The sequence below is a fragment of the Calypte anna genome, chromosome 3, assembly GCF_003957555.1.
Source record: "Calypte anna isolate BGI_N300 chromosome 3, bCalAnn1_v1.p, whole genome shotgun sequence".
Classification (NCBI taxonomy): Eukaryota; Metazoa; Chordata; class Aves; order Apodiformes; family Trochilidae; genus Calypte; species Calypte anna.
The window spans coordinates 5,202,018-5,214,517 of record NC_044246.1 but is presented as its reverse complement, the minus strand read 5'-3'; the positions used below and the strand labels follow the sequence as shown (position 1 = coordinate 5,214,517).

The 12,500-nt window shown below is 46.9% G+C and overlaps 1 protein-coding gene across 1 annotated transcript in view; it reads right to left on the bottom strand.

Moving 5' to 3' along the window:
• LOC115598016 (microtubule-associated protein 10-like) overlaps window positions 1-2,839 on the bottom strand; it is a 2,958-nt gene extending 119 nt beyond the window's left edge. Inside the window, 4 exon segments of the mRNA XM_030446705.1 lie at window positions 1-1,176; window positions 1,178-1,555; window positions 1,557-2,197; window positions 2,200-2,839. The exon segment at window positions 1-1,176 is cut by the window's left edge and continues 119 nt beyond it. Of these exon segments, the coding sequence (XP_030302565.1) occupies window positions 46-1,176; window positions 1,178-1,555; window positions 1,557-2,197; window positions 2,200-2,839 (2,790 nt within the window). The 3' untranslated portion in view covers window positions 1-45.
• Between the last annotated feature and the right edge of the window lie 9,661 nt (window positions 2,840-12,500).

Sequence of the window (12,500 nt, the reverse complement as noted above, 5' to 3'; positions counted from 1 at the left end):
TTATGAAGTTTAAATATCACATCTTACATCAGTGAAAACTTGTCATTACATTGTGTATCCTGGAAGCTTGCTTATTACAAGTTCACTGATGTCTTTGTATTGATTGTCAACGTGTAGTTTTCCCAGGAAATCATCCTCTTTGCCTGACATACTGTTTTCCAGAGCACTGAGTTCAGAATCAGACGTGTTAGATGGCAAGGAAGAGCTAACTGGAGTTTCTGCCTGGATTTTTCCTACAGAGGTCTGCCCCTTTCCTATATTCAGATCGGTATCAGAGCTGACTTGTTTGCTTCTTAGTGCAGATGCTTCTTCAACATGCTGATCCCTCCTGTTCTCTTCCTCACTGATCCATTGGGCTTCTTGGTCTTCATCTGATCCTGATGCATCCATTCCAGCTAGATTAAGTGAATCAACAGATTCACCCCCAGTTCTCTTGCTGTTTTTAAAGTCACGAGTTCTCTTCAAAGACTGGACTGGAGATGAAGCTGAAGGAATTGGCAGAAGCTCTGAAGTACTTTCAGCTCTTTGACTTAGCTTTGAAATTCTTGATCTGGTGGATTCCAGCTCTGAATCTGAAGGACCTGGCTTTGGGCTTTCAAGGTACAGAGGTTCTGGACTGTGGTAAAGGGCTTCTGAGTCTCTGCCTGTACACTCAGCACTGGTGAAATCCTCTGAATAAACTGTGTTTTCAGAACTAGCAACAAAGTCATCTGAGTATAGGAATTCAGACTTATTTTCAACACTCCTGCTGGGGCTTAGTTTATGATCACTCACAAAAGAGGCATCACCATGGTCTGTGGTTTTATGATGCAACCCTTCCTCATCACTTCCCTTTGCATTAGCATCTGATGGGAAAGCTGCTGAGATCTGGGTTTTCACATACTCTGCTTTGTGAGCAAATTTTAATACAGGTTCATCCCCTGAGGGGGTTGTAGTTCCTCGGCATGGATGCTCCTTGCTTACAGATTCATTGCTCTTCAGTAGCCTTTCAGCAGCCTGTTTCTGCAGGCCAGAGGACACATCTGTCATGGAAACATACTCTGTGACAGCACTTTTTTGTAATGGCACTCCAGTTGTTTTATCAGACTGATTATTCTGCTTTGAACTCTCTCTCTTGCTAGAAGGCTTGGAAGAAACCACACCCCGTTCTCCAGCATTTCTGAGCAGTTTTCTTTTTGGATGAAGGGCTTCTCTTCTTCAGGATCTCCATTTGCTTTTTCCTGTACTGCTCCCTCCTTTCATGAATTACCAGCTTGTCAGGGTTGGTTTGCTGCAGCCGTAGCCTCAGTGTATTTGTCAGCCCATACAACAGTTTCCTTCTGGGAGGTCTGTTTTCCTTCACTTTGCTGTTCCTTTCCAAGCCTCTCTCTTCTCGGGCTGCAGCTTTCTTAGGTCCTCTCCCTGCCTGACCAGACCCTGCTGAGCTGGCCTCTTCCCGGCCTTCCTTATGTTGAGGGCTGACAGATCCATTGCTTCCACCGGGCATCCCAGGGACCTCTGCAGGCTTCAAGGAAGAGGAGTGGCTGGGACCGGGGATCCGTGCATCCCCCCCCACTACTCCCGGGGGCCTGGTAGAGCCAGGCCAGGTGAGGGTGGAGAGCAGCAGGAGCAGCGCTTTGGGTCAGCACCGAGAGCTCCGCCAGCAAAGCGCTGAGTAGCGGCAGCTGCCCCAGGGCATCGCGGAGCTGGGGAGGGCTGGCAGGGTGCAAGAGCGAAGGGCCAGAGGTGGGAAATGAAGAGTTCTGGCCCTGCTCTTTCTCCTGTGGTCTCCAGGCCTCGCCACGCTCCCATTTCCCCGCGGGTGGCAGACGAGGCTCGGCGGGCTGGCGGCTGTAATACAGCGCGGGGGGGCAAAAGATGTTCCCCTCCAGCTCCTCACCCTCCTCCTCCTCCTTTTCCTCCTCAACCTCCGGCTCAGGAGAGGTGGCAGCAAGGGAACTGTCGGGGCTCGGCGGGGCCGGCACCTCAGAGGCCTCCAGGCTGCTAAGGCGGTAGCTCAGGACCAGTTCCCCGACAGGGCGGCCCTCGGAGTCCCGCAACGGGAAAGCGGCGCGGCGGCCGCAGGAAGCGGGAGCCCCGGGCTTCTGCAGCAGCTCGGCGGCGGCGGGAGCCAGGGAGACCCCGCAGGTGCCGAGGAGGCGGGGGATTCCCGGGCAGATCCCGGAGGGCAGCGCCAGGAGCAGAGCGCGGAGCGGCGGCGGCGGAGAGCGGCGCAGAACGAATCCCGGCGCCAGCGGAAAAGGCAGCGCTTGCCGCGGCCGAAGGGGAAGGGCAGCCCGGGCCGCAGGGGGGATGCGGAGGCGGCGGGGCGCAGCAAGAGGGTGGGGAAATCCAGGAAGCGCAAGGCCACGGCCGGGAAGACCGCGGGGCCCGGAGCCGACACCCGCAGGGCCTCCACCAGCAGCTCCAGCGCGAACAGCCCCTCCGTCGCCATGGCAGCCGCAGATCTCGCGAGAGGCGGCGGTGTTTGCCCCGAGGTCGCCCGCAAGCATGGCGCCTTCGCAAAGCACCCTGGGAGTTGTAGTCCGGCAGGGGAAGCGCTGCCCGCCATTCCCTGCAGGCCCAGGGGCTGTCGGGGGGTGCTTATCTGCTTATCTCTCGGCTCTGGGGGACGAGGTGGTGTTCCCAAGGTTCTGAGGGTGTTTTTCACGCTGTGGGTCGTGAGTAAGAGGTGTAGGAGCCGGGTGGGATGGCGCTGTGCTAAGTCAGTCAGAGGAGCATGGTGGGGATGCACAGGGGAGCTCAGGTTTTCCCTCTCTGCTTCTTCAGCAGCCTCTGCACATCCCAGGAGAAACATCGAGGTCTGTGTCAGGCACAAAGTGCTGAAGAGCCTCTCCATGTAGGCTGTACATAGCTGAGATTTTTAAAATATATGGTTCTACATTAATCAGGTTTTGCCACTTGGCTGTAAACATCCCCCCTTCTTATTTAAGGTCTCCATCTCTGTAATCCCTCAGTGTCTTGGACATGCGTTCATAAATTCAGATTTTCTCTCCAGCCTGCATGAAAAGTGGGAATGGTGCTGGGCACCCTTGTGGAGAGCTTCACTTCCCACCTTTGCCTGGTGAGGAGAGAGCCCTTCCCTCTCTGACCACCCCTCTTGCATGGAGTCTCCTTGCCACAGGCACTTGGGAAGAAAATGTTTTCATAGAATCCTAGAATTGGCTGGGTTGGAAGGGACCTCAGGGATCATCAAGTCCAACCCTTGATCCACTCCTGCTGCAGTTCCCAGCCCATGGCACTGAGTGCCACATCCAGTCTCTTTTGGAAATATCTCCAGACACGGAGAATCCACTACTTCCCTGGGCAGCCCATTCCAATGGCTGATCACCCTCTCCAGAAAGAAATTCTTTCTAATCTCCAACCTAAACCTCCCCTGGCACAACTTGAGACCTTTTGTGCCCTCTTGTCTTGCTGAGAGTGCCTGGGAAAAGGAGCCCAACCCCCCCCTGGCTCCAACCTCCTTTCAGGGAGTTGGAGAGAGTGATGAGGTCTCCCCTGAGCCTCCTCTTCTCCAGCCTGAACACCCCCAGCTCCCTCAGCCTCTCCTCATAGGGTCTGTGCTCGAGTCCCTTCACCAGCCTGGTTGCCCTCCTTTAGACCTGCTCCAGGACCTCGATATTCTTCCTAAACTGAGGGGCCCAGTTAGTAATTTGATTCTAAAACGTTGTATCTTCAACTCATGGTGTTTGGTTAAATTTATAGTATGCCCTTCCCCATTTACAACTGGAGACCAATCCTCTCTCCCTTTGTTCTTTTTATTCCCCCCTTTCCTCCCTCTGCTAAACCACAATCACTTTTTTAGAAAAGCCAAAACCAGCAAGAAATGGTTGAAGAATCCAGCCCTTCACTCTTGGTCAGGTCCCTTGATCACTATTATTAAAGGACACCTTTTATTAGCTGTTACATCTGGGAGCAGAGCCTGACCTCTGAATTGCAACCAGGGTGTAAGAAGTAAATAATTGTGTTCTCCACTCTTCACTGCCTCTAAACACATCAGCCCAGGGAGCTGCAAATCCTTTGCTCTCAGGGCTGCTGGTGTTCAGGTGTTGCCATTGTAGGGGCATTGTGGCAGCTGAAACAAATGAGTCCATTTTCCTGCCACATTCATCTCCTGCCATCAGTCTTCTGCTTTCCTTGTGTTTCCTTTTCCTCCAGCCCATTCCCTTCCCAGGAGAGCCCGGGAGTTTAGTTGTCATTCCCCATCCAGGAAGAATGACAAAAGATCTCCTGAAACACTGAAGATAACAGAGGTCTTATCAGTGGTCAAATCGTTGGTCTTGAGATCCTACAGGAAAACACTGGAGAGGACTTCTGACCATTTTACAGGTGGCCTTAGGTAAGCAGGATGATGAGCCCAAGATTTCTACCCTCTTAATTTTGACACTTCCAACCTGTGTTGGACACATCTTTGTCTGTGCTTACAGTGACTGAAATTAAGGGGTAAATTATGGTGGAGCTACAGCCCTGTTAGAAGATGCTGAGCCTCTGTTTTCCCAGGAGTTTGATGTGAAAGTGAAATTTGCAGTGTCATGTCCCTGAAAATAAGCTCTATTTCTGCATTTTTTTTCTGCAGACCATGTAAATAAAAATTACTCAATACTTGTGAAAAGCCTGGGTGTTAATAAGCTGTGTAAGATCAGTCTGAGTTAGTGACAATACAGTTATTTAAATAGAAAGGGGGTATTGATTTTAAAGTTTTATCTTGTTCATGTGTTTTATTAAGTCAATCTTCTGGCCACAGGAGTATATTTCTCTGCAAAATTAATAAGAAACAAGCATTTTGTTGTTGAGATGCAAGTTAGGAAGAAAAGTAAGACCTTTTTCTTTACAGTAGTCTCAGTTTCTGCTAACCACCATTTTAAGGAGATTTGTGATAACACTTCTTTAGATTTCATGTCACAAAAAAGAATGGTTTCAAAACCCAACAAACCTCAGAGAGACAGGGTTTTGGAAGTAAAGTCTCACTCCCTGCTGCTTCCCCAAGGACAGCAGATACCTATTAGGATCTGCATTAGTTACACTCAGTCACCTTTTTAAAAATAGCTCTGGTTTTCTCAGTGGAATCTCTCAGTCCTGCTTCCTTAGAACTAGACTTCAGATTCTCTGGGTTTTGGGTGTTTGTTTCTAAAAGACTGGAAGACTAAGGAATTTTGCTGACTCAGTGAAGTCTTTCAATGACCTTATTTGTATGTTTGAAGTGCTAACATTTTGTCTGCAAAAAATTCTTACCCAGACAGTTGGTATCTTCAGCAGCAACTCAGAAATTTTGGTTCAAATCCTGTCTTCTGAACTCTCTGAAGTGCTTTCTGTTGTCCTTAATTTCTGCAAAAATTCAAATGTATTGATCTCTACACAAAGGGAGCTCTCTATACAGTTGTATACATTTTTATGGGTGGAGAAGTATAATTATTAAAGCAAAAGATCTTGAGAAAACATGGATTTTGCTAGATCTTAAATCACTTCAATCTGCTTATTCTGGTGTTGTGCTAAAGACTGCATCTTTTACAGATTAAATGCTGGAGTAAAGAGCCATTGTTCACCTGCTTATAAAATTGCTCTTCTCTGTGCAGAATCTGTAGGGCAATGCTTGGAATTCGTGCAAATATTTAGCTTAGTGGCACTCTGATTCAGAAGGGGGTCAGACAGTCTACTGGAATATTCAGCTGCAACATAATAGCACTTCTTAAAATACTCCAGTTTAAAATGCCACCCAGAGAAGACTGATTTAGTCTTTTCTCAGTTGTCTCTTGAGTCAGATGCTTGCAAAAGGGCAGTAAACAGGAAGAAATCCAGGAATAAGGATAGCAGCCCTTGCTAATTCTCTCTGTTTTCATGAGGTTTCTTCTAAAGTTGAGAAACAATTAAAAATTATGAAGTACATGAGCAAAGCATTTGAGGTTTTTTGCCATACCTTTAGGTTTCTCCCTTGAAGGATCTCAAAAAGGTTTTGAAAATGAGTGAAGTCAGATGAAAATGTTATATAAATTCAGAAATTACTGTTTGTATATGTTTCTGCATATTGTGCAGAGTTTTTCGGGGGCTTGGCTCTTTCCTGTGTCCAAATTCTACTTTGTGATCCTTGAATTTGTGCTGCCCCAGATCTAGTGATGTATGGAGCAGTCTGGGAACAGTTGCAGTGGTATTTTTGGCACAGGCAGGTTGGTATCCATCAAAATGAAGGAGACTGGGGGTTTCTCCCCACTTCTCAGAGGGCACCCTCCTCTCCACAAAGTGCCCCATCATTTGGGTGATCAGAGCAGCTGGTACAGAACTTCCTCAGATCTACAGTTCCAAAAAACCCTCCCTTGTGTTGCTACTCTAAAGATGCTCATTAACTCCTCTTAATTCAGGGTGAAAGCTCTCACATTTTTTTTATACTATCCTTAGCAGGCTTTGGGAGTGTTAAAATAAACATTATTTGTCTGTGTGACCCTTCTCCATTTGGCAAACACCAACCTCTCCCCTGGCTTTTCAATTGTTTCACTGCTGTCCTGAGTATTTTACTTGCTCAGAGAGGTGAGAGTTAAGGTTTATGGCTGAGTTACTTCTGCATAGTCAGCAGGGGTGGCACACAGGGTTGTTTTCTCATTACCTCAGGGGGAAAAAAAAAATGTTTGGCCTTCAAGATATGTGTGAATCCTTGGCTCTCACAGCCAGCTTGGAAACCCAACCCATGCCAGGTACCTTTCTGATTCCAGATTTCTTCAAGGATTAATGGGACTGCAGCAAAGCACAGCTTCACCTTCTGTACTGAGCAGGCCTCAGCATCTTTGATGGATCTGGGGAAACTCAGCAGAAGCAGACACTTGAAGGAAACTTGGGAAAATCTGGCAAATCCTTGAGAGAATGACACTGTGAGGCAGGAGGAAGCAGGATGTCAAATACAGGAGCTCAGACAGCTATATTGAACATGACAATGAGACAGATCCAGAAGGGCCACATCTGAGGTAATTTCCTGTGCTTTAAAAAAGTTCTTATTAAAGCCAATAGCCACTTTTCCCTAAAAGAAAACACTGGTGAAAAGGGTCAACCTCAGGATTCAGCCCATTGAATATTCTTTGCATAACACCAAGCAACATGCAAAGCCAATTTCCTTAAATAACTGAGTGTCATTAGCTTTACCATCAGTCTTCCCTTTTATTTCATAGAAACCCATCATGAACTCATTTGGTATTAATGGAAGACCCATGGGTTTGCATGCTATCGTTTAGCATTAATCAATGGATCATTGTTTAAATTGTGGTGCTCCCCATCCATTTCCCACTCTGGGAAGCTCTCAGAGAGTTCTCAAAGGGATCAATTTATTTTCTTTGGCTTCGTGGTTGCAGCCTATGCTTGTCATGCACATATGTACTCAATGACAAAAGGATTCCAGGTGCTCAGCCATCCAAAGAGGACAACTTAATCACACAGCTGGGCAGGTCTGTGTCCCTGCTTGAGAAGCAGAGAAAATCTCTACCAAAAGTTTGCTCCAAGGTGTGGGGATCTTTAAATTTCCTGTTGTAACTGGTGGGCAGGATAGGTACTTGTCCCCTCTCAGGATTTAAGCATTCTCTCTCTGAGTAGTGATTTTTCAGACTCACCACCTCCTAAAAAAGCCCCATTTACAGCATTCCTCTAGCTCAAGCTGGGAACCACATGGGGCAAATTACTGCTCAAATATCTGACAGGGCTTCTGAAAGCAAAAGCTTTTGTGAGCCTCAGAGTAGTTCTTCAAGTCACTTGAAGAGTTAGATGAGCTTTCATTAAAATAAAAAATAGGAGATGTCTGCAAATATTTGAGCAGGAAACAGTGTTGTGTGCATTGTACCATGACACCAATGACATTCATTGTTGAATCTGTCATAATTACCATTGTAAAGTATGTTTTTTCAGTGGTTTACAGCACAGCTGTTTTGTTCAGTGCACATTTTCAACCTCTGAGCTGTTCCTCTTCTTCGCTTTAAAATCAAATTAAAATCAATTTGACTGCTTTGGGAACTCTCCTTTAGAGAGAGCAAAACTAAAGGAGCCCAGGCTGTTGTTCTGCAGAACTGGAGCTGATCCTCCCCATGAGACTGAGTGATCCTCAAGTGCCTGTGCCTGGTAGGAGGGGACAGGAATATTCCATCCTATGTGGTGAACAAGAGCTATAAAGCTCTTGTGGAGGTCAAAAAAAAGAGAAGTTTTGGCCCTGTGGTATTCATGACCCTTTTTGGTTTTCAAGGAGATGTGGTGGCAATCTCATGTTTCAGTAAGGTGGTCTGGGATGGAGAGGGCTCTCTCTAATGAACATTTGTCTCTGCCTTGCCTGGCAGTGGAATTTCCTCTCTAAAGATTAGTTCTTGGCTAACAGCATTTTTTAGGGATCTCAACTGTGATGGCTTCAACCATGCAGTTTTTGTGCTTATTCTTACTCTGCCAGGTCTCAAGTATGGAATACTTCCCACTGGTGTCCTGCTGATGTCTGTAACTTGCTGGCTCTTACCATGGGGGTGGCCATGATGTGAAACTGAAATGTATGGAAAGGGCAAAATCCTGGCCTGTTCTGTTGCTTTATTGATTGGGAAAACCAAACCAGAATAAGCAGGGTTTTAGGATCATCAATGAGGGAATGCAGACATCTGGCTTCAGCTCCCTCTTTTGCCATAGGGTTCCTTGGGAAGATGCAATTTCTCTGTGCCTGAGTTCCTCTCATAAGACACAACCAATGTTTCACAGAGCTGCTGAATGGTTAAGGATCCCCCAGGAAGAGAACAAATCTCTGGGATGCACAGAGAATCCTTGCCAGTCCCTCAGGCCCCGAGTGATGGTGAATGGCTCTTGGGATTGTTCTCCTTGCTCCTGAAATGGAGTGCTGAGCAGCACTCCATTTGTTGGGGCCATCAGCCCTTCACAAGCAGTGAAAACCAACTAGAAGGCAGTGATTCCTTCTTGCAAGACCCAACCAACTCCTTCCCACCTTTCAGGAGTGGGCACCCTGGCAGAAGGGAAGATGCTTTGAGCAGCCCGTGCATCTGCACAGCTCACCCTGCTGACATGCAGGGCTTTTAGGTGCTAAAAAATGTGGCAGCCTGCCTAAACTTCTTATCTTCCCACCTCTAGAGAGAGAGGGCTTGTCCAGGCACAGCACTGTGCTGACACAGCTGTTCTGCTGCTGGTTCCTCAGCCTGCCCTGTCTGGGAGATCCCAGGGCTGCTTTGCAGAGCATAGCTGTGCCTGCAGGAGCTTTTCATGGGCAGTCACAGAATCCCAGAATCATTTGGGTTGGAAAGACCTCTGAGAGCATCAACTCCAACCCGTGATCCACTCCCCCTGTGGAGAGCCCATGGCACTGAGTGCCACATTCAGTCTCTTCTTAAAAACCTCCAGGGATGGAGAATCCACCCCTCCCTGGGCAGCCCAGAAAGAATTTCTTCCTAATATCCAACCTAACCCTCCCCTAGCAGAGCTGAAGTCCTCTTGTCTTACTGATGGAGAAGAGCCTGACCCCCCCCCCTGGCTCCAACCTCCTTTCAGGGAGTTGTAGAGAGTGATGAGGTCTCCCCTGAGCCTCCTCCAGCCTCAACACCCCCAGCTCCCTCAGCCCTTCCTCACAGCACTTGTGCTGGATCCCTTCACAGCCTCCTTGCTCTTCTCTGGACCTGCTCCAGCACCTCAATCTCCTTCCTGAGCTGAGGGGCCCAGAACTGGACACAGGACTCAAGCTGTGGCCTCAGTTGCAAGGCTGGAAAAATATTTAATTCACTGTTATGCAAATAACCCTGTGGGCTACAGGTAGGGTAGAAAACAAGCTTGTTTCTCTCGTCTTATACGATCCATATACCATTATACCAGAACAATGGAGGTCTGTCTGTTCCAGCCCCTGACACAAGGTCAGATGAAAGCTGTGCCAGGGCAGAGGCCTCATTGGCCAAATTCTCCCCTTGTCTGACCCCACTGAGCTAATTCAGGAATGTCTTTGGCCCAGTAAGTTCAACCAAAGCAGCTGTGATCACCCTAACACCAAGTTTCCTGGGTTTGCTGGTATGTATTTTAAGCTTCTTGCTATTTTGGTGCAGTTTCACCCATTTCCTATTCCTTCCTCTCGGAAGCCTGCATTGTTTGGGAAGACGTGGCATTAATTACTGTGTGAATCATTTGTTGTGTGGGTACCGTGGAAGAACAAGATGGGAACTGTTCCAAATGGTCTTTAATGAGTTCAGTCATCCAGGATCCTGATTTCCATCTCATAAATAATAAACTGTCCTCAATATGCTAATACATATTTGCCTTTAAATTGCTTATTTTAATTTTGCAGAGAAAATAATCAAGAAGAAAAAAAGTCCTGGAAAATTCAAGCCTGCCTCTTTCTCTGGCAGGACACACAGAGGTTGCAGTGTCTTGTTCTCATCCCTACTCCTAAGTCCTGAGACTCTAAGTGTGTGATTAGGCTGGTAATGGTTTCATGTCCTGAAGAGTGGAACTGGAAATGTACTGATTGAAAGTATATATGAAACCTTTGCTCCTTAAAGGAAGGGATTTTAATATAACCTTACACAGTGAGCTCTTTGCCATCTCCTTTTGATGGGATCTCCAGTCTCAATTTCCACTGCTGATGGTTTGCTGTAGAGGCCAAAGGAGGTCAGAAGTGTTGCTCTGACACTAGAGCACATCTCTGCTTCATCAAATGCAACACCAACAGTGTTTCAGACAAGTCTCATCTAGTCTTGCAGTAGTGAGTGATGATATTTCAAAAAGCCTTCTCCTATTTGTGGGTGCTTGTGTGAGGCATGGACGTGCCAGTCACTGGACTGATGATTTACCTTCTTGCTAACTATTAATAGGAATATTTCTGCTTGAGGCAAGCAAATCTTAACACTCAGAGAGTTTGGTACCTATAGAAGAGTTAGCCATGAGATTATTCAGCTCTGAAAACATCCTTTTCATTCTGGTTTCTTTCCCCTCAGAATTTTATCTTCAGTAAATTCATGTCATGACTTTACATGGACCTGTAGTCTCTGGGCTGCCTGTAAGTTCAGACTAAACAGTATCACAGAGCATAGCAAAAATACTGCAAGAAACCAAAAAGAAGTGTATTTTACATGTGTATTAGATCACACATCATTCACATTTGTTTAAGTTTGATACTGGCTAAACAGACAGGAATAGGAGGTTTGGATGGTCCTACTGAAACTGGTCTTACTGAAAACAGTCACAGAAATTTCATTTCAAGAGATAAACCAGTGAAAAAAGTAAAACCCAAACAGGTTACTCTATTTCCTGGCCTGGAAGGAATGGCAGCTTTTTGAAAACATTAATATCCTCAGTCAGGCATTGCAAATATTAGTTCTCAGTTCCTTCAAGGGATAAAAAGAGATAAAAATAGAAGCTAGTCTGAAACCTCCCAGAGGTTGACAAATGCATTCATTCATTTCTTTATAATGACATCTTTCACAAAGGCCTTAACACTGGAAATTCTCAGAGGAGGATTCCTTCCCCCCAACATTTTCTCACTTCTGTTGAAAGCTGTATGTATCATTGCAAGCAGGCAGGGGGTAAAGCACTTTCTGAAAACTCAGCTGTGCTTTTGTAGGCTGATCTTAAACAGGAAAAAGGCTCCTTCTGAGTGCACTATGAGCTGGAAAGGTGTTGGGAGCATCTGGCTGGGTATCTGGACAGCCCATGGGAGAGGGGATGGCTGTGTGTGGTGCTCAGCAAGGGGGGTGCAAAATGCACCTCCTGCACCTCCTCTCTGTGTGTGAGGAACACAGGCTGCCCAAAACAGCTGCCAGCTTGGCAGCAGCTTTCATTTCACTCTCTGTGCCTCTCAATCTTCCCAGTTTCTTCATCTCCATCATCCCTCTTAGCAGAAGCAACCTGGTCACACTTGCCCTCTGCTGCAGAGGAGAAAAGGCTCTTCCAGGGCTTTCAGATCTTCAGATTAATTGACTCCCTCCCTGGAAAGCCTCTCTTTGTCTCTTGATTGTACAGGAACCAAGGCTTGTTCAGCTGGCGTGGCTAAAAGTCTACAATTGAGTGGGGTGATCCTAATCTCTTCACTCCTTTGGTAAGGCTGGCAGGCAAACAGAGCAGTCAGTTGCTCAATTTTTTTTACAATAAAAATTGCAAGAGTCTTTTTGACAATCAGAGTGTAAAGCAAAGTGCAGCACATTGCTCCCAGTCACACTGGGAGGTAAAGCTGGAGCCTGAAATGGTCTCAGTATTGGAGGTGGAATTTGTCTCATCAACTGCAGACTGAACACAGAGATGCTCCTGAACACAGGAGGAGAACAGGAGAGATCCAGGGCATATCTGAGTCCTCCCCAGTTAGCAGGAGGTTACTGGGTGACATTTGCAGATGCTTCCAGACCATGCACAATGCTGCAGAGGAAGATAAACAAACCCCAGCAGTCTCTGATGAGCTGATCTGGAAGAGGATTGCTTCCCTGTTCCAAACCTGGTGATCAGCTCAGCCCTGAACAGTGCAGACAGCTGATGGATGCTGATACTTTGAGGAGCATGGATAATCAGCTTGT